Source organism: Sinocyclocheilus grahami, unplaced genomic scaffold, assembly GCF_001515645.1.
Source record: "Sinocyclocheilus grahami isolate Dianchi unplaced genomic scaffold, SAMN03320097.WGS_v1.1 scaffold1186.1, whole genome shotgun sequence".
Taxonomy (NCBI): Eukaryota; Metazoa; Chordata; class Actinopteri; order Cypriniformes; family Cyprinidae; genus Sinocyclocheilus; species Sinocyclocheilus grahami.
In genome coordinates, this window is record NW_015506365.1 from 534,318 (window position 1) to 555,618 (window position 21,301).

At 37.4% G+C, this 21,301-nt stretch overlaps 3 protein-coding genes and 1 pseudogene across 11 annotated transcripts; 3 read left to right on the forward strand and 1 right to left on the reverse strand.

Annotated features, from left to right (window-relative positions):
* Positions 1-459: 459 nt before the first annotated feature.
* Positions 460-1,862, forward strand: LOC107567761 (vacuolar protein sorting-associated protein 37B-like). Its single transcript, XM_016253500.1, has 2 exons — positions 460-729; positions 1,635-1,862. Exons 1-2 carry the CDS (start codon positions 616-618, stop codon positions 1,815-1,817), a joined length of 297 nt encoding a protein of 98 aa, XP_016108986.1. The 5' UTR covers positions 460-615; the 3' UTR covers positions 1,818-1,862.
* A 1,896-nt stretch (positions 1,863-3,758) lies between these two features.
* Positions 3,759-6,603, reverse strand: LOC107567762 (tubulin alpha chain-like; annotated as a pseudogene).
* Positions 6,604-8,098: 1,495 nt separating this feature from the next.
* LOC107567763 (SEC14-like protein 2) lies at positions 8,099-18,666 on the forward strand. Of its 9 annotated transcripts, none has more exons than XM_016253501.1 (12): positions 8,105-8,338; positions 8,981-9,056; positions 10,044-10,087; positions 10,839-10,901; positions 10,988-11,176; positions 11,538-11,633; positions 12,742-12,802; positions 12,901-12,984; positions 13,098-13,204; positions 13,642-13,781; positions 16,482-16,651; positions 18,007-18,665. In XM_016253501.1, the coding sequence occupies exons 1-12, from the start codon at positions 8,240-8,242 to the stop codon at positions 18,108-18,110; spliced, it is 1,233 nt and encodes a 410-aa protein (XP_016108987.1). In that variant the 5' UTR covers positions 8,105-8,239; the 3' UTR covers positions 18,111-18,665. The 9 variants fall into 9 exon arrangements, with proteins under 9 accessions (XP_016108989.1, XP_016108995.1, XP_016108987.1 ...); XM_016253505.1 differs by lacking the exon at positions 8,105-8,338 and adding an exon at positions 9,273-9,331 and having other exon boundaries at positions 8,985-9,150; XM_016253506.1 differs by lacking the exon at positions 8,105-8,338 and adding an exon at positions 9,273-9,331 and having other exon boundaries at positions 8,987-9,056.
* Positions 18,667-19,573: 907 nt separating this feature from the next.
* Positions 19,574-21,138, forward strand: LOC107567758 (metal transporter CNNM4-like). The gene is made up of 2 exons (XM_016253498.1): positions 19,574-19,917; positions 20,020-21,138. The coding sequence occupies exons 1-2, from the start codon at positions 19,634-19,636 to the stop codon at positions 21,122-21,124; spliced, it is 1,389 nt and encodes a 462-aa protein (XP_016108984.1). The 5' UTR covers positions 19,574-19,633; the 3' UTR covers positions 21,125-21,138.
* Positions 21,139-21,301: the final 163 nt, after the last annotated feature.

Here is a 21,301-nt window from a genome sequence, read left to right on the forward strand (position 1 = left end):
GTGAAAACGGAAAACATAAAATAAAAGCGATCAAGATATTAACAAAAGTTATACCAGTGACACTAAAATAACAGTGGTACAATGCTATATATTAAAATATCACCTTATGATATTAGCCACATCGAAAGGGAATTTAATACAATGATATGATATGGTGATCTCATATTTATTTATTGTTAGTAACTACAGTATTTGTGGCGGAAACTGTAGTTACAGTGATGAATTTATTGTAGGGTTTGCAATTAATAAGATTTTCTGTTGAAATGCAGCAAATAAATGCTAAATATATACTAAATCTGTTGTGATTTTAATTGAAAACAATCATATACTAAACAATGTATAATATATATGAGTACAAATGATAGGAAAGTTACTTTAAACGTGTTAACGGAAATATACTGTAAAGCTATTAATCAAATTGTATGTTTACATAAAAACTCTATTTCCTAAATCCTTCTCCATGAATGGCCTCTTGACGTCGCGCGCACGTCCACGCACGTGACGTCACGTCCATTCGCACGCGCTGATTTGACGGGAATTACTCGACTTCCGGTCGAGGAGCAGCTCAAGAGACTTCCCTGCGGCGGCGGAGCGGAGAGACACAATAACAAAGCCATGGGAGAAATGTCCGGCTTCGAGAACAGACTGCAGTCGTACTCTTCCACACAGCTGCACGAGCTGCTGGAGGACGATGACAAGCTCCGGAGGATGGTCAGGGAGATGGAGGAGGTGGGTTTAATCCCGGAATATGATGATATGTTTGGGGACCGCTGCTCGAGCTTTCATAGCACTGCTGCTTTTGTGTTTTGCTGGATTCTGGGACAGAGATCTTTCTCGTTTGACTACAGCAGTGTTGATTTATTGGGAAGTGTTGTTGACTGAAGGAGTGTGTCAGACTAAAGAATGAAGGCTTTATGAACTGACCTTATAACATAAAGACAAAAAGATGACTGTGATATGAAGTTGGACTGGTTTAGCATGAACGCTGTGACATTGCAAACATGCAATTTCTTTAGTATATATAGCAATGCTGATAATACCATAATATGACTGATTATTGATTATTAGAGTTTCATGTATTTTTTTTTCATGTCTAAAAATGTCAAAAAGTGAAATGTTTTTATCATCCAAATGATCATACAATATTATTTATTTTAATAATAAACATTTACAATCAATCATATATGTGTAATTATATATATTTAAAAAAGCATGCTATATTGTTCAAATATATAAAATAAATTACTATAATATTAAATGAATAGATTATTTATAGCCATATTAATATTTTTGAATATTTGCGGCCTATATATAAATTATTGCTATATATTAAATTATTGTTTTATTACATTATTTTAGGCCCTTTTAGATGCTTTATGTTCTTATGTTTATGTATATATATATATAATTCATGTACTCTCTTAAGCAGTACATTTTATTAAATTATATTGTTTTATTTAAATTAGTTTTAAATTTTATACATATTTTAATATTTATTAAATAATAGCTTTATTACATTATTTAGGTCCTTTTTTTTATTTCCTTATTTTATAGTGCATGGGCTGTATAAATAATCTTGCATTGCACTGCTGAGTAGTTGAAAAGATCCTTGAAGCATGGTCTGTGACTCACAGATGCAGGACATGCAGCAGAATAAAGAGCTGACGATCGCCAGTAACCGCAGCCTGGCGGAGCAGAACCTGAGCCTGCAGCCTGAGATGGACCATCAGAAGATCCAGCTGACCAAACGCTACTGCTGTTTACAAGATCTGCACGAGTCCTACCAGCTCCGCAGGTCCACCCTAGGTCAGATATGAATTTACCTCACTCACACTCTTAGTTTTTCTATTGTTTTCATACTTGCTGAAGCTCATTTCTGAAAAGTAGTTTGACCAATAGCGTGCAGGCATGGTACATAATCAACCAATCATGGCATGCGAGAAGGCGGGATCTACAGAGAAAGTCAAAGCAATGCAAATACATGTGTATAAAAGGTATGAGGACTATAGAGGGAACGTCAACATGCAAACAAACCCAAAACCATTAGAAATCTCAGCCAGGACATGTCCCGGAAAAAAACACCAGCTTATTTAAACACATTGAGCAAAAGTGATGCAGAAAAGACAAGTTAGTGAAGAGAAAACATCCTGCAGCATTTGAGACATGCATGATGTTCAGACATTTTTTAAGCATGACCCGAGCATCCAAATACTTTGCACAATTTAAACTATGTAAATATTCCGGTGAAGACGGGACCACAAAACATTTATCCAAACCTTTTTTGTCTTCCTCCTTTGGTGTGAAAAGTAGTTTGACCAATAGCGTGCAGGCATGGTACATAATCAACCAATCGTGGCATGCGAGAAGGCGGGATCTACAGAGAAAGTCAAAGCAATGCAAATACATGTGTATAAAAGGTATGAGGACTATAGAGAGAACGTCAACATGCAAACAAACCCAAAACCATTAGAAATCTCAGCCAGGACATGTCCTGGAAAAAAACACCAGCTTATTTAAACACATTGAGCAAAAGTGATGCAGAAAAGAAAAGTTAGTGAAGAGAAAACATCCTGCAGCATTTGAGACATGCATGATGTTCAGACATTTTTTTTAAGCATGACCCGAGTATCCAAATACTTTGCACAATTTAAACTATGTAAATATTCCGGTGAAGACGGGACCACAAAACATTTATCCAAACCTTTTTTGTCTTCCTCCTTTGGTGTAAAACAATAGGTGAACCTGTTTGGTCACATAATGCTTCCTCTTTATTACAGTTGCAGCTGGTACTGATCATCCCAGGTCAAATCTGCACACAAATAGCAGTGTTAAAGGGCTGTATTTTGTGCTCTATATTTATCCCGTTTTCTCTAGGATTTATTTTAAGACTCCTTTTATATTGTGTTGTCAGCGTAATGATTTAGCAGAGCAGGTGTTTTGAAAGTGAGTTTATCAGGGTCCGCTTAGAATTACACTGATACAAAGACTGCTTGAATAATTTCCCAAAGAAACTCTACACTGATGTAAAGTTATCCACACTGTAAAACACTCCCTCTATTATTAGACCTGTGCTCTTTTCTAATGTGTCTGTTTGGTGACTATCCGGTACAGCATTTCTATAAAAGCAATGCAAAATGCTCACAGCGCTGTCTCACTTTTTTTAAAGGAATAATTCACCCAAAAATGTAAATTTTCTTGCCATCAGGCAATCCAAGATGTAGATAAGTTTGTTTCTTCATTGGAACAGATTTGGAGAAATTTAGCATTACATCACTAGCTCACCAATGGATCCTCTGCAGTGAATGGGGGCTGTCAGAATGAGAGTCCAAACAGCTGATTAAAAACATCACAAGAAAACCCACACACTCCAGTCCATCATCAATTAATGTCTTGTGAAACAAAAAGCTGCGCATTTGTAATAAACAAATCCATTATAAAGTCGTTCCATCATAAAGACAATAACTGATCGGTGTAGTGTGGATTATTGTGATGTTTTTATCAGCTGTTTGGACTCTCATTCTGACGGCACCCATTCACTGCAGAGGATCCATTGGTGAGCAAGTGATGTAATGCTCAATTTGTCCAAATCTGTTCTGATGAAGAAACAATCTGATCTACATCTTCAATGGCCAGAGGGTGAGTACATTTCCAGCAAATTGTCATTTTTGGGTGAACTGTTCCTTTAACATATCCTCTATGACCCATCAACTGTCCAATTAGAAATTAATGTGTATTATAATCAGTTTAATTAACCTAAACTGAATCAAACTATCCTTAGACAGCTACCATATTAAAAATAATATGAATATGATATTATAAAAATAATTAGAACACTGTTTACAACATTACAGATATGTAAAGTGATCTATTTTGGCGCTGTATTTCTGATGAAATCTGTCTTTGCAGAGAAGTGCAGGTACTTTGATGTAAAAACTGTCATGCTGGGTTGTGACAATTCTTGTGCACGTTTTATATGAAGGATGTTATTATGCAAGTCTGTGAAGTTAGAGAGTAAAGTCACTTATTGTATACTGATGTTAGTACAGGTTAAAATAAATCAAATGTGCCTTGCAACAGAACCAACATAAAAGTGACGATTAATGAAGAAAGCATTTAATCACACCGTCGCTGTGCTTTGATAAATCTTCGAAGCCATCTACAACTTTCTGTTTCTGAAGACAATTTATGGTGCAGAATCCTTCTGAACTGTTTTATCTGTAGTGTGGTAACCTGTAACACTCCTTATGTAAAGTACTGTACATTGTAGCTGTTTGATTAGTGGCTATCTGTGGCTAGATTTTTTTTTAATGCTGATTAATAAATGCCTAAAAGACTACTAAAAGGGAAATGTCAATATTTATTGATATATTCAGAACTTAATATCACATTTCTTCTTCTCCCTCTTCACCTTCTCCTTCGGGAGTGTCGACTCCCACCTCTTCATAATCTTTCTCGAGAGCGGCTAAATCTTCACGGGCCTCCGCAAACTCGCTCTCCTCCATACCTTCTCCGACATACCAGTGCACGAAGACTCTCTTCGCGTACATTAGATCAAACTTGTGATGCAGACGGTCCCAGGCCTCAGTGATGGCTGTGGTGTTGCTCAACATGCAGACTGCCCTTTGAACTTTGGCCAGATCGCCTCCTGGAACCATAGTCGGCGGCTGGTAGTTGATACCAACCTGAAAACAGTTTAAGCAACACATCTTTTCACACCTAACGACTCATGCAAATATTTACAAACATTAATATTGTATGCTATGTTACAGCATTGTTCCACTTGTAATAGTTTGTTATATATTGCTATGTTGTTTTCTCCAGTGTACAGTCCAACGTAGAACACAAAAGACACAGGTTGACCTTGAACCCTGTGGGACACCAGTCAACAAACTGAATGGTCCTCTTGGTCTTTATGCTTCCAATGGAGGCATTGACATCCTTTGGAACCACGTCTCCACGGTACAGCATACAGCAAGCCATGTACTTCACGTGCCGAGGGTCGCACTTCACCATCTGATTGGCTGGCTGAAAGCAGGCGTTGGTGATTTCCATGACGGACAGCTGCTCGTGGTACGTGGAGAACACCGGGGCGGACGTGACCAGGGGGAAGTGGATGCGAGGGTACGGCACCAGGTTGGTTTGGAACTCTGTCAGATCAACGTTGAGAGCTACGTCGAAGCGCAGGGAGGCGCTGATCGATGACACGATCTGACCAATGAGGCGGTTGAGGTTGGTGTATGTCCAGATAATTTCGGCAGATATCATAGATGGCCTTGTTGTCCACCATGAAAGCGCAGTCGGAGAGCTCGAGGGTGGTGTGTGTGGTCAGAATAGAATTGTAGGGCTCTACCACTGTGGTGGAAACCTGAAGAAGTACTTGCAATGTTTTTCATTATCCACTTGACTGAAAAACTGAAATATAGTGGATCTTGAGTGTGTTACAGGTGGTTTCCAAGATATTTCCCATTTTATCATATTTTTCATTTAATACAATATTTAAGTGAAGCTTTGTACCATTCTGATGAAGTAAAAGTGTTGAAAATTTCTCAGTATAAAGTGACTGAACAATACCAGAAACTAGGGGCGTCATGCAGGTATTATTTGGGGGGGGGGTTGGTTTGGGGGATGGGTGGATATCTTGATTCTCAAATATGCGTAAGTAAATGCATTTTGCACCTTTATAGATTGTTAGTTGATCTACTGTATAATGGGCGATGGGCAAATAATATTAGTGTAATCGATTAACTAAACATAAAATCCGTCTTTTTAATTAAGTAGGCCTACCAGATATGGGTGTCATGCCATAAAATATTTTAATACGATTGACACTGTATTTAGTGTGAATTTAATAAAAACATTGTAAGTTAGCCAATTATAACACTTTCTACAGAAAGAGAGCAAAGAACATTTACATCATCAAAGAACATTATCATTGACGTCTAACCAGAGTTCAAGCACTCTCAAAAACTCCCGTTATAATCACTGAAGTTGTTTACACAGTGAAATTAATCTCTTACTTCCCTTCGTACGCACATCTGCACTTGTTTCTGATGAGAGCAGAATTCAGTCAGCGTGCAGTGAACAAAACTTCAGCGATGCCTCCTCTGATTGGCAATTGCATTCATAAGCTCAACAGAATCGTGTGTGATTGGTTATAATGCTCAGCGCTGTCTGTCTCTGCCTCAGCGCCAGCCAGCGAACGCAGATTTGAATTTAGCAGCTAGTGATGTGCCGCACTTCACACCCATGTGTTTGTATCAAATATAAAAATATCTCTTTTGGAAGCTGCATTCAAAATCCACTTGGCTCTGAAATCTGCTTGAAATTTGCTTGAACTCCACCCCTTGCATTCACGTGTGCCAATGGATTATGCAAATTAACCAGCAATAATTTTCCCTTTTCAATTATCGTTTTTCTTAGCTGTACATCACAACACGTAAGAAAAGATCTGTCGCTATTTCTGTTTCATCTCGACTTTAAAGTGAGGGGAACTGAATAAAAATGTGGTAGCTGAGGTGCAAGGTAGACGGCAAACTCAAGCTTGGCTTTCTTGCCATGGTCAATGGACAGCCTCTCCATCAACAGTGAAGCAAAGCCTTGAACCAGTTCCACCACCAAAGCTGTGGAAGATGAGGGAACCTTGTATTCCAGTGCACTGGTCACACTAAATAAAAAAAGGTACAAACTATTAATAAATCTATAAAAACATAATTGCAAGAAAACTTGCATATCTAAATATAGAAAAATGTCTTACCAGTTTGTGAACACGATCATTTACCACGTCTACTATTTCCTTGCAATGGTGTAATGGCCTCTGGCGTAACTGTTGGCAGCATCCTCCTTCCCAGTTATCAGCTGCTCTGGGTGAAACAGCTGTCTGCATGTTCCAGTTCCAACCTCATCTGAATGGGAAAAACAATGCTACAAAAAACAACAGCACAGGAACTGATTGGATGGCGCAGGGGAGCAGTCGTTAACTAAAACTATTGATCAATTTTTGTTAACTGAAATAAATATAGATAAAAATTAAACAGCTGTCTGCATGTTCCAGTTCCAACCTCATCTGAATGGGAAAAACAATGCTACAAAAAACAACAACACAGGAACTGATTGGATGGCGCAGGGGAGCAGTCGTTAACTAAAACTATTGATCAATTTTTGTTAACTGAAATAAATATAGATAAAAATTTATTAAACACAAATTAGAAATGTTGCTTTAAATTCTTGAAATAAATCTAAAACTAAAACCGAGATAAAATAAATCAAACCTAAATAATAGAAATATTTAAAACCTAAATAAATAAATAAAAAATAACTCAAATCAATTAAAAATAAACAAACAAAAGACAAATCAAAAAAAAAATTTTTTTTAAACACAATAGTATATAGGCTTATGTAATACTAAAATAACACTGGGATGGCGAAGATGGTCTCTATCTGACAGATTTTTGGACGGGAAGTGTTGAAAAAAATGAAAGGGCTTGATGCCAGCAGAAAAGTGAAACATTTTCAGAGGCCTAGCAAGAGAATGGTTAATACAATGGGGTAATTTGCACAACCAAATCGTTCAAAAAGACCCAAAACATGTATTAATAAACTAATTGGTCAATTAATCATGCAAAACAATCTCCATGGCAACCATGTTTCTATCAAAATACCATTACTTTTACTACAATAAACGTTGGTAACTTGCTATTAGTCATTACACATACAAAAAATACGATTCTTACACTATTTTAATTATGATTTACTTGCACTATTTTAATTATGATTTACAGTAGTTACACTACATGATTGCCAATCATGTAAATAAACGTAAATGCATTCTGACCAACGACGGTGGCTTATTTTTGAAACTAATTATAATATAAATGTCAATCACTTGGAGCATTATTATTGGTCCACATTAAATATTCGAATATAATCCTAATATAACGGGAATTTAAGTTATGATAAATCGAAATCGAAATATTTTGCTGATGTGTTTACCAGTACTGCCAAATTGTAGATATGTTTATAAATATAATATAAAATGTCGTGCAAAAAAAATCGTCTGTAGGGGATATTTCACGGATGTAACCAGCTATTGTAGTGCATGATTGCAGAACAATATTAAGTGTTCGTTGTCATGCATGGTTTCAGAATGACGCTGTATCTTTCATTCATTACCTTAGCTACGCGTGCCTTGTCTTTACATCAGCGCGAGCGGCTCTAGTGACCGGGTATAAATATCAGCTGCATGAGCGCGAGAACTCAATGCAGAGGTGTGTTTAATGCTGCCAACATGAGCGGACGAGTAGAAGACCTCAGTCCCAAACAAACTGAGGCTTTAGCACAGGCAAGTAAATGCAAATCTCTTTTTTTTATTCCTGAATTTCAGGATATTTTGATATATTTTGAGTGTCATTCATAGTTTCGTTTAAGACTCATAACTGTTTACATATCAGTTTTAATATTAAATACGATACACACGACCGGTCAAAGCTTTGGGGTCAGTAAGTGTATTTATTTATAGAAATGAATACTTCTATTCAGCAAGGATGTATTCAATTTATCTAAAAATGACAGTAAAGATATTTATAAAATTGCATAAGATTTCTATTTCAAATAGATGCTGTTGTTTTGAACTTTCTGATCATTAAAGAATCAACAAAATATTATGGCAAGAAGCACAACTAATAATAATAAATGTTTCTTGAGCAGCAAATCAGCATATTAGAATGATTTCTGAAGGATCATGTGACACTGAAGACTGAGTAATGGTGCTGAAAGTTAAATTATAATAATATTCCACAACATCACTGTTTTTACTGTAGCTTTGAGACTTTTTTTTTTTTTTTGAAACATAAAGACCCCAGACTTTGAACGGTGGTATGTCCTTCTATTAAAATGTAATATAGCATACAAAACTAATCTTCAGAGTTAACCATATTCCTGTCCAAGATTTGTTTATATATTTTAATGCAATTTGTTTGATTAGTTTCGGGAGAAAATAGCAGATGTGTTGGATCAACTGCCCAATCAAACTGACCATTATCTGCTCCGGTGGCTCAGGGGTGAGAATGGATTTTAAAATGTAATAATACAAACATCAGAGTAGCGGGAAACTTGGTTCTCATAAACTGTCCTTATCTGGGAATTTGATTTCAGGTAACTTTTGTATGAATGTAGCGGAAGCCTGCTAAAGTTCTTGCCATTAAATTATCTCTGACTCTGACTGCATGCTCTATGGGTGACCTTTTGACCCCATGAACCTGTGTGTTGATTAACAGACTGCCAGATCTACAGTAATCTTCAGCAAACACTTGCGATTATATGGAGGACAATATATGCAAGTACTCTTCCATGAAACAAAAAAAGTTATTTCTGAGACGTATTTAGTTTTTGCATGTCCGATTGCTTCATCTTAAACAGTTTTATCTAGAAATCAATATTGTATGTTGAGGCAGAACATCCCAAAACCATCTGTTGACTTTACTTTTTGAGAGAGAAGTTCAAGGTGACATTCTTCTGAATGTATGCGTCAGAGTTTATCTCCCTTCACCTGTGATTTTTGACCGTTCCAGATTTATTTGCTCTCACCCTTTGCACTACATTATTGTATAATATCCAAAAGTCCTTCTCATCTGCATTTAGCCTTTAATTGTGATTCATCTGGGAAAGAGCAGCATAGAAATCTGGCATCTGTTGTACATATTTTCCTATTTTGCATTAAAAATAAAAGAATCAAGACTGTAGAGTAATGCAAAAGTTGTAATTAATAACAAAAGTTAAAGTAAAAGTTGTAAATGAAACACAAATTATAGGAGTACATTTTACAAAACAAACAAAAAACAACTATTTCAGTCATTCTATAGCTCAAAATTTCATATTTATTTCAAAGTGTTACTTGCCATTTCTTTGTAATTATTTGTGACATTTTCTAGTCATTTCTGGATGAAAATCATTTCAAAGTAATTTCTACAAGTAACACAAGTTTCTAATTGTTTTAGTGTAGATTATATAAAAGACATTTTAAGTTTGCTTTTAAATCTTGTTTGCAGCTAGAAGCTTCAATGTCCTAAAATCTGAGGCAATGATTAGAAAGGTAAATATCACATCTTAAATGAATTTACAAGCACTTTAAACACCTGAGGCTGTATTATAGAAACATCCTAACTCAAAATCCTATCGTATTTGTATAGCAACCATGATAATTTCACTTAGGAAATATATATATATATATATATATATATATATATAGTTCAGTCATGAAACTCTAGATGGCGTATTCTGACGGGGTGTTAACGTAACTGATGATATTCAGAGAGTTAAACGACTTGGCACAAGCTGATTGGTTCAAGCCAATGAGCTTACTGCCTTGCATTTATATGGCTGGCTAGCATTCACTTGAGATTCCTGCAGTGCGCTTTCAGATTTCTCTGAAACCCTTCACCTTCCCCAGCTCCACCTGTATAGATCTGCTACGGGGTTATTTTATATGCTATTTGTGCAGCAGCAGCATGTCTTAAATACTCATGGCACCATATCGCCATATGCACTGGCAGTAGCAATTTCCTGTACTTGCTTGCAGCAGCAGCAGCAATAATCTACAACTACAGCAATAACCAACAGCAGCAGCGTAGCAGATCTGTTCCGCCAAGACCAAATACATTAACATTGTCATATCCATCACCATGCTAAAATCTTCTGAGAGTTGTCATGATTGAAATATATTTTTTACAATATAAGATAGGACATTTCTGTAATACAGCCACATTGAATAATGCATGTAAGAAACCAAATTAAACCAGAATTTTCTAATTTGCCTTACATATGTCAATATCGTTGTACTCCAGCAACTGGAGTTTCGCAAGCATATGAAAGTAGACACCATCGTTGACGACTGGAAGCCACCTGAGGTATATCAGGACAGTTAAAATTTTTATCATGATCTCAAAATGAAAATGGCCTTGCTAACAAACTTATGTTGTTTTTCTCCGTCCAGGTCATTGAGCGCTATGTGGCAGGGGGATTGTGTGGCTATGATCGTGAAGGAAGTCCTGTCTGGTACGATATCATCGGCCCTCTTGATCCAAAGGGCCTTTTACTGTCGGCTAGCAAACAAGACTGCCTGAGGACCAAAGTCAGAGACGCTGAACTTCTACGACAAGAGTGTGAGAAGCAGTCTAAAAAGGTACAGTCTGTCAAGACCAAATTACTAAGAATACACTCTGAAAACTATGACTTTATTTTCTTCACTCTCAAAAAACTAAACGTTCTCTATTGGCATCTGTAGATCCATCAAGAAGCTTTAACATCCATAAATATGTATATTTCATTTAAGAACTGTTCACTGAACGGTTTCTTGGGGAACCAAAAATGTTTCATTTATGGCATTGATGTAAAACTCCCCTTTTGGAACCTTTAGTTTTAAAAGTGTAATGAGTGTAATGTGATATTTTATTATTTGAACATTCAAATCTGCTTCCCATCTGCAGTGATCAGGATTATGTCTGTGTTTTTTTTAATTGTTTTTGGGTGATCTTATTCATCAGCTTGGCAAATATATTGAATCAATCACCATCATTTATGACTGTGAGGGGCTTGGCATGAAACATATTTGGAAGCCTGCCGTTGAGCTGTATGGCGAGGTAGGAACATGATGCTTTCAGTACAGCTTAGTCCTCTTGAAGTCCAACAATAATAAGATAAAAACTTTTAATATCACTATGTATAATTGTTTGTATTTTACTGTGACCTAGCCACATGCTCAGACACATAGAGCTTTGGTGTTTGAGCTGAAATCTTTCTTGTTATTTGCCGGTCAGTAAGTACAGTATATACTGTAATAAGAAATTTATCACAAATAATTTTTTTAAATATATAGTTCACCCAAAAATCAAAATTTTACTCACTCTCAGGTCATCCAGGATGGACATGAATTTGTTTGTTCATTGTAACGGATTTGGAGAAATGTAGCATTACATCACTTGCTCACCAATGGAGCCTCTGCAGTGAATGGGTGCCGTCAGAACGAGAGTCCAAACAGCTGATAAAAACATCACAATAATCCACACCACTCCAGTCCATCAATTAATGTATTGTGAAAAGAAAAGCTGCGTGTTTACTTTATACTGTAGTTTTATTGACTAAATTACAAGTCCATAATATATAATGTTGCTATCTCCAGTAAAAATGTTCTCATCTGAATCAGGAGAGAAATATGCACAGATCAAGCACTGTTTACAAGCGAAAACGGTCCAGAACAGTTCAACTAATACAGGGGTGGATTTTGATGTGAGAGGACAACAGGGGACTTTTTCACTGGAGGAAGCATTATTATGGACTATGGATATTTTGGCCAGAAGTGATGGTTTACAGTTAAAAATGCCTTGATGAATTTGTTTCTTACAAACACGCAGCTTTTCACTTCACAAGATATTAATTGATGGAGTGGAGTAATGTGGATTACTTGTGGATTATAGTGATGTTTTTATCAGCTGTTTGGACTCTCATTCTGACGGCACCCATTCACTGCAGAAGGATCCACTGGTGAGCAAGTGATGTAATGCTCAATCTGAGGAATAAACAAACTCATCTACATCTGGGATGATTCAAGGGTGAGTAAACTGTCAGCAAATTTTCATTTTGGGGTGAAATATTCCTTTAAACACTTGTAACACATGCCTTACGGTCCTTCACATGTCAAATTAAATATGACATTTAAAATTGTTATATTGTGGTATTTTCCCCCTGCAGATTCTGACTATGTTTGAAGAGAACTATCCAGAGAGCCTAAAAAAGGTGCTTTTAATCAAAGGTGAGTAATTGTTGCACCAGTGAAATTGCATCAGCATAATATTGTTTGATAATAAACGGTTTTGAATTCTTTTAATGATAAAGTTCTTCTTTCTACAGCCCCTAAACTCTTCCCTATTGCATATAACTTGGTCAAACACTTCTTGCGTGAGGAAACAAGGCAGAAGATTGCTGTGCTGGGTTGTAAGTTGTCTCATTAGTGCTGTTTGTTAAGGCAAACATCACAATACTGTTGACTTTGGTGTGTAACTCATCCTGCGTGAATGACAGTTTCTCTTGTGATCTCCACCTTCCAGCCAACTGGAAAGAGGTGTTGAGGAACTATGTGGATGCAGATCAGTTACCTGCGGTTTATGGGGGATCCATGACTGATCCTGATGGAGACCCTCTCTGTAAGACCATGGTGAGGTTTACTAGTGAACAGGAGAATAACATACACTACCATTCTGGTTTGGGGTCAGTAAGATCACAGATGAAGTGCATCATGATTTCCACAAAAATATTATGCAGCACAACTGTTTTCCACATTGATAAGAAGATTTTTTTCTTGAGCAGCAAATCGGAATATTGGAACGATTTCTGAAGGATCATTTGACACTAAAGAGTGGAGTAATGATGCTAAAAATTCAGCTTTGCATCACAGAAATAAATTACATTTTGTAATAACATTTCACAATATTATTGTTTATACTGTATTTCTGATCAAATAAATGCAGCCTTGGTGAGTTCTCTTTCAAAAACATTTAAAAGTCTTACTGACCCCAAACTTTTGAACGGTAGTCTATTCAAAATACCAATATTTTGTTAGTTGCCTTTACTCATCTGACGTCTTCCTCTCAGTTACGTTATGGTGGTGTAGTGCCGAAGTCGTACTATGTGCGGGACTCTATCAAAGTGAAGTATGACCAGTGCATCACTATTAGCCGTGGCTCATCATACCAGCTAGATTATGAGGTGCTCTTTCCAAACTGCGTACTACAGTAAGTGCCATATGTTAAGTGCTAGTTGTTATGGACCCCAAACCAGAATGGTAGTGTATGTTATTCTCCTGTTCACTAGTAAACCTCACCATGGTCTTACAGAGAGGGTCTCCATCAGGATCAGTCATGGATCCCCCATAAACCGCAGGTAACTGATCTGCATCCACATAGTTCCTCAACACCTCTTTCCAGTTGGCTGGAAGGTGGAGATCACAAGAGAAACTGTCATTCACGCAGGATGAGTTACACACCAAAGTCAACAGTATTGTGATGTTTGCCTTAACAAACAGCACTAATGAGACAACTTACAACCCAGCACAGCAATCTTCTGCCTTGTTTCCTCACGCAAGAAGTGTTTGACCAAGTTATATGCAATAGGGAAGAGTTTAGGGGCTGTAGAAAGAAGAACTTTATCATTAAAAGAATTCAAAACCGTTTATTATCAAACAATATTATGCTGATGCAATTTCACTGGTGCAACAATTACTCACCTTTGATTAAAAGCACCTTTTTTAGGCTCTCTGGATAGTTCTCTTCAAACATAGTCAGAATCTGCAGGGGGAAAATACCACAATATAACAATTTTAAATGTCATATTTAATTTGACATGTGAAGGACCGTAAGGCATGTGTTACAAGTGTTTAAAGGAATATTTCACCCCAAAATGAAAATTTGCTGACAGTTTACTCACCCTTGAATCATCCCAGATGTAGATGAGTTTGTTTATTCCTCAGATTGAGCATTACATCACTTGCTCACCAGTGGATCCTTCTGCAGTGAATGGGTGCCGTCAGAACGAGAGTCCAAACAGCTGATAAAAACATCACAATAATCCACACCACTCCAGTCCATCAATTAACGTATTGTGAAAAGAAAAGCTGCGTGTTTACTTTATACTGTTGTTTTATTGACTAAATTACAAGTCCATAATATATAATGTTGCTATCTCCAGTAAAAATGTTCTCATCTGAATCAGGAGAGAAATATGCACAGATCAAGCACTGTTTACAAGCGAAAACGGTCCAGAACAGTTCAACTAATACAGGGGTGGATTTTGATGTGAGAGGACAACAGGGGACTTTTTCACTGGAGGAAGCATTATTATGGACTATGGATATTTTGGCCAGAAGTGATGGTTTACAGTTAAAAATGCCTTGATGAATTTGTTTCTTACAAACACGCAGCTTTTCACTTCACAAGATATTAATTGATGGAGTGGAGTAATGTGGATTACTTGTGGATTATAGTGATGTTTTTATCAGCTGTTTGGACTCTCATTCTGACGGCACCCATTCACTGCAGAAGGATCCACTGGTGAGCAAGTGATGTAATGCTCAATCTGAGGAATAAACAAACTCATCTACATCTGGGATGATTCAAGGGTGAGTAAACTGTCAGCAAATTTTCATTTTGGGGTGAAATATTCCTTTAAACACTTGTAACACATGCCTTACGGTCCTTCACATGTCAAATTAAATATGACATTTAAAATTGTTATATTGTGGTATTTTCCCCCTGCAGATTCTGACTATGTTTGAAGAGAACTATCCAGAGAGCCTAAAAAAGGTGCTTTTAATCAAAGGTGAGTAATTGTTGCACCAGTGAAATTGCATCAGCATAATATTGTTTGATAATAAACGGTTTTGAATTCTTTTAATGATAAAGTTCTTCTTTCTACAGCCCCTAAACTCTTCCCTATTGCATATAACTTGGTCAAACACTTCTTGCGTGAGGAAACAAGGCAGAAGATTGCTGTGCTGGGTTGTAAGTTGTCTCATTAGTGCTGTTTGTTAAGGCAAACATCACAATACTGTTGACTTTGGTGTGTAACTCATCCTGCGTGAATGACAGTTTCTCTTGTGATCTCCACCTTCCAGCCAACTGGAAAGAGGTGTTGAGGAACTATGTGGATGCAGATCAGTTACCTGCGGTTTATGGGGGATCCATGACTGATCCTGATGGAGACCCTCTCTGTAAGACCATGGTGAGGTTTACTAGTGAACAGGAGAATAACATACACTACCATTCTGGTTTGGGGTCAGTAAGATCACAGATGAAGTGCATCATGATTTCCACAAAAATATTATGCAGCACAACTGTTTTCCACATTGATAAGAAGATTTTTTTCTTGAGCAGCAAATCGGAATATTGGAACGATTTCTGAAGGATCATTTGACACTAAAGAGTGGAGTAATGATGCTAAAAATTCAGCTTTGCATCACAGAAATAAATTACATTTTGTAATAACATTTCACAATATTATTGTTTATACTGTATTTCTGATCAAATAAATGCAGCCTTGGTGAGTTCTCTTTCAAAAACATTTAAAAGTCTTACTGACCCCAAACTTTTGAACGGTAGTCTATTCAAAATACCAATATTTTGTTAGTTGCCTTTACTCATCTGACGTCTTCCTCTCAGTTACGTTATGGTGGTGTAGTGCCGAAGTCGTACTATGTGCGGGACTCTATCAAAGTGAAGTATGACCAGTGCATCACTATTAGCCGTGGCTCATCATACCAGCTAGATTATGAGGTGCTCTTTCCAAACTGCGTACTACAGTAAGTGCCATATGTTAAGTGCTAGTTGTTATGCATAGCAAAATAGCAAAATAGCATGCAATAATATTCCATATGTACACTACTATTGCATTTTTCTTTTGTGGTTAAACTAGTAATATTTCTTAATCTCTTAATCTAGATGGCAGTTTGCGAGTGAGGGGTCTGATATCGGTTTTGGACTTTTCCTGAAGACGAAAGGGAATGAGACAAAAAAAGTAGAAGCCATGCAGGCAATACTGCCTAGCGAACGTTACAATTCCCACCTAGTTCCAGAAGATGGATCCTACACCTGTGAGGAACCAGGCATCTGTACGTTTGTTTTGAGTTTGACATTTGAGTTTTTTTATGGAAGCTTGTTTCCACCATGGAATAAAACCAAGAGGTAACCGTGTCTTTTTATCTTACAATTCAGACTTTTTACTCTAAATTCAGAGAATTGCGAAAAATAAAGTCAGATTTGTGAGATAAAAAAAATCCCAATTCTGGAAAAAAAAGAGAAGAAATGTCTAACTTGTGAGATAAAAAGTTGCGATTATCTTTTTATTTCTTTATCCTGTAGGGGAAACAAGCTTCCATAGTTTTTGGTGCTATTCTAAATTTCATTGCTATTCTATTCTCAAATTTCACGATTCGATTCGATTCTCATTCACAAGCTTGCGATTCGATTACCGATTCGATTCTATTCGATTCGATATCGATTATTTTGAATATATATCAGGTACAGTACATGCCAAATTTTCTCAAGGAAAGAAAAATCTCTCAACTAATGCTGTAAAATATACATGAGCATCAGTTGGTACTACATTACAATAATATTGAAGGCTAAAATTGACTGATTTGTTAAAATTACGCTTAATGAAGTTTTAAAATATTAAAGTTACAATTACATAATAACATTTCTACTTCAATTAGTTTTTTTAAAATATAAACATAACGGTGGCTGTCATAAAAACTTGATGGATTTATTCAAACATAAATGAAACATTGAATAACAGTAAAATGTATAATGAATATGTTATATGGTGCATATATTAAGCAAAATGCCCCTCTCTACAGTTTCTTTTTCTAGCTGACTAATGAGTTTATGGTCACCGAATATGTTTTTCTAATATTTTCAAATTTTTCTAATAGGTAAATGTGAAGTTACGTGACATTGTTTACAAGACGTTATATTGACGTCTTTGCTTGGCTGAAACACTGATTGAGAGATTACACGAGACCGAATACGGCTTGTAAAGTTATACTCTTTCTTTTAACTTACCTTCGGATGCTTAGTCATGTTTATTTTGTGCTGAAACTGGTATTAATGTGGAGGAGATGATCAGTTCACATGCGCCTTGCGCTGCTTGATCTGAGGCGCTACAGCGATCTGTCACTCCACATTAAACCGTGCCAAAATAGCATTTATTGTTTGAATATTGCAATACAAGGGACATAATTTGAAATCTGAGACTTTGTTTCATAATAAAAGTACCGATGCACAATGCTTATCGTGATATATTGGATGGGAAGTGCCTTTCAATGTTCCATCCATTAACTGAAAACAGAATAGACTAATCGATTCTTGGAATTTAAGAATCGATATCGTTCCGTAAAAATGAGAATCGATTATTTTTTACCCAGCCCTATTATTTATGCTGATAACAATGTCTTATTCTCTGTAGATGTGGTCCAGTTTGACAACACTTACAGTGTGCTACATTCAAAGAAGGTCCGCTTCACTGTGGATGTGCTTCTACCTGAAGGACATACAGGAAAACAAGCATAAAACTCGACTGGAATCAGACTTTATATCATATATCCATTAGCATTAGATAAGATTACTCATGCCCTTACATCATGGATTTTGAGCACACTATGTTTAAACACGGGAAATCAAAACTACTAGATAAGTGTTTTTTTTGTGTGGTTTTTTTTTCAAAGTTTTTACATAATTATTCTCTCTCTAAGCAAATTACTATTAATAATTATGAAAAGTGGTTGTACGCAAGCAGTTCCTAAAGGGTGTTGTATGAACCATTTCCATGTATTTGTAAAAAAAAAAAAAAATTTGATCAGTAGATATTTTCCTTAATGTAAAATAATTGTGAATATAGACTACTGAGAATATCTCTCAATTAATATGACATTGAATCACAGCAATTACAACTTACTCATGTCAATGCATGCAATGGGTAAATCCTTCAGTAATAGCAAGATTATATTATTTCTTGTAATATTTAGTTGTAGAAAGCCACTTCTATAATTTTGAGAATGTTTTAAATGTGCACATAATTACGCACTAATCTGAGAATAAAATGCATTTAAGAAAGCACACACTGTTGATGTTTATTTGTAGCACTAGAGGACGCACGTGCATCACGAAATGCAGAGATGGTTAATAGACACAATGACATTGATTTTACACGCTTCCACAAACAACAAACCCAGTGATGTATTTTTTAAACAAACAAGCAAGCCCTGTCCAGATTTAAAAAGTAACGCAAAAGTAACGTAACGCATTACTTTCCATTAAAAGTAACTAAGTACCGTAATTAGTTACTTTTTTTTGGAGTAACGCAATATTGTAATGCATTACTTTTAAAAGTAACTTTCCCCAACACTGGTGATGTTATTACATTATGGCAGCTTATTGCAGTTTATTTATTTACTTTTAATTACTATTTAAACATAATGATATTATTTATTCTACTGGTTTTAATTTATATTGATGATAAAAAATGAATAAATAATCAATTATTTAAGTGCTATAGCAAAGGAATTGAGGTTGAAATGTGTTTTAATTGTCATCAAAGTCCTGCCAGAAATGATTATGATCTTTTTCAAAATAAAACTTATTCTATATACTTTCTTTCTTTTTTACCATTTAATTTTGTGATGAAATGCACCACTGTGTGGTGAAGGGTAGGGGACAAGGCTCGTGCTGTTACATAACAACTCCACGCGCTACAACACTGTGCCGCGAGCAAAAAAAATAAATGAAGACGGCAGAAAAATATATAGTTCATCGTTAAAATGTTAAATGCTTAAATGTATTTAAACTTATTACCACAATTTATCATAAATAACTACTACCTTGAGACGTTCATCTCTAAAGCCCTAACGTTATGTATTTTAAATAAGCATTACACATATGAAAGTTTCTTTAATTCAACATTGTTACTAATTATTTCCACTATATTGAAAGTGGGCGTTGCGCAATTTTGCATTATGCAGATGAGGGGGCGGGGTCCGCGCGTGGCAGCGATGACTTGACGTAATGTCCAACCTTGCGGAGAGAGCGCAACAAACATGGCGACAGAGCGGAGTGGACAGGGGTGTCTTCTAACTTTCATAGTGTTCCTCTGGAGCTCTGTCGGCGGGCGGACGGAGACGTCGAGCCCCGGCTCCAGCAGTCAGATCCTGGGCATGCGGCTGGAGAGGAGCGACAAAGCGGCCAGCACGACGGAGGACGGGCTCATCCAGGTAACGGAGGAGAGCAGCGTCCTGCTCAGGTTTTATGGGGTGCACCTGAGCCCAGACTCAGCATCCCACATCAGGTTCACGGAGTACGTGGATACGGAGGACAGCGACGCGTTAAACAGCACTTGTGAGGATTTCACCAAAGACCTGAGCATCAGCACCTTCATGAACGTGAGCAAAGTTCGAAGGCCCGAGCATGTGAATACGGGTGACAGTGACGAATTAAACAGGACTTGTGAGGATTTCACCAAAGACCTGAGCATCAGCACCTTCATGAACGTGAGCAACAGAGGAACATCAGGTCTGGTGAGTGTGTATGTGAAGCCACTGCGTAAGAGTGAACGAGAAAAGACCTACAGTCTATGTGTCAGGCAGGGTTTGGGAGACAGATGGGTCCAGCTGGGTGAAAATGATGGAAGATTGTTAGTTGTAGAGGAGAAAGAATCTCTTCTACCGCTTTGGCTCCAAATCATCCTGGTTTCAGGCTTGCTGGTGCTGTCTGGCATGTTCAGCGGACTCAACCTGGGGCTCATGGCGTTGGATCCAATGGAGCTTCGCATTGTGCAAAGCTGTGGAACTAATAAGGAAAAGAAGTATGCACGCAAAATCGAACCCATTCGAAGCAAGGGCAACTATCTGCTTTGCTCTTTATTGTTGGGTAATGTGCTGGTCAACACAACTTTGACGATCCTGCTAGATGATTTGATTGGGTCGGGGTTGGGAGCCGTGGTGGCATCTACTGTTGGCATTGTCATATTTGGTGAAATCGTGCCACAAGCGCTCTGCTCGCGCCACGGTTTGGCCGTAGGCGCCAACACCATCATGTTGACCAAGTTTTTCATGCTCCTGACCTTCCCCTTGTCGTTCCCCGTCAGTAAGCTTTTGGACTACATTCTCGGGCAGGAAATCGGCACCGTCTACAACCGCGAGAAGCTGGTGGAGATGCTGAAGGTCACCGAACCCTACAACGATCTGGTCAAGGAAGAGCTGAACATCATACAAGGTGCTCTGGAACTCAGAACCAAGACGGTTGAGGATGTGATGACGCCACTGAGCAACTGCTTCATGATTCACACCGACGCCGTGTTGGACTTCAACACCATGTCTGAGATCATGGAAAGCGGCTACACGCGGATACCCGTGTATGATGCCGAGCTCTCCAACATCGTGGACATCCTGTACGTCAAAGACCTGGCCTTCGTCGACCCCGACGACTGCACCACGCTTAAAACGGTCACCAAGTTCTACAACCACCCGGTGCATTTCGTCTTCCACGACACTAAGCTGGATGCCATGCTGGAGGAGTTTAAAAAAGGTTAGTGGTTGTGTTTTATGTGCATCCTCCTGAGTCTCCAGAATGTGCTGTGCTCACAGGAAGCAAAGGCTTTGGCTCCATGCAGTTGTTTTCATCCTCCTATTGATTATGATGGGTGCTCAGACTCCCCCTGAGAGCCGAATCAATAACCATATGCTCCCTGCATCAACCTCCGATCAAGG

Coding starts and splice junctions, on each gene's coding strand:
- LOC107567761 (XM_016253500.1), top strand. CDS start 616: ATGGGAGAAATGTCCGGCTTCGAGAACAGACTGCAGTCGTACTCTTCC. Junction 730..1,634: donor TGGTCAGGGAGATGGAGGAG/GTGGGTTTAATC, acceptor TGTGACTCACAG/ATGCAGGACATGCAGCAGAA.
- LOC107567758 (XM_016253498.1), top strand. CDS start 19,634: ATGGCGACAGAGCGGAGTGGACAGGGGTGTCTTCTAACTTTCATAGTG. Junction 19,918..20,019: donor GATACGGAGGACAGCGACGC/GTTAAACAGCAC, acceptor TACGGGTGACAG/TGACGAATTAAACAGGACTT.
- LOC107567763 (XM_016253501.1), top strand. CDS start 8,240: ATGAGCGCGAGAACTCAATGCAGAGGTGTGTTTAATGCTGCCAACATG. Junction 8,339..8,980: donor AAACTGAGGCTTTAGCACAG/GCAAGTAAATGC, acceptor TTGTTTGATTAG/TTTCGGGAGAAAATAGCAGA. Junction 11,177..11,537: donor GTGAGAAGCAGTCTAAAAAG/GTACAGTCTGTC, acceptor CTTATTCATCAG/CTTGGCAAATATATTGAATC.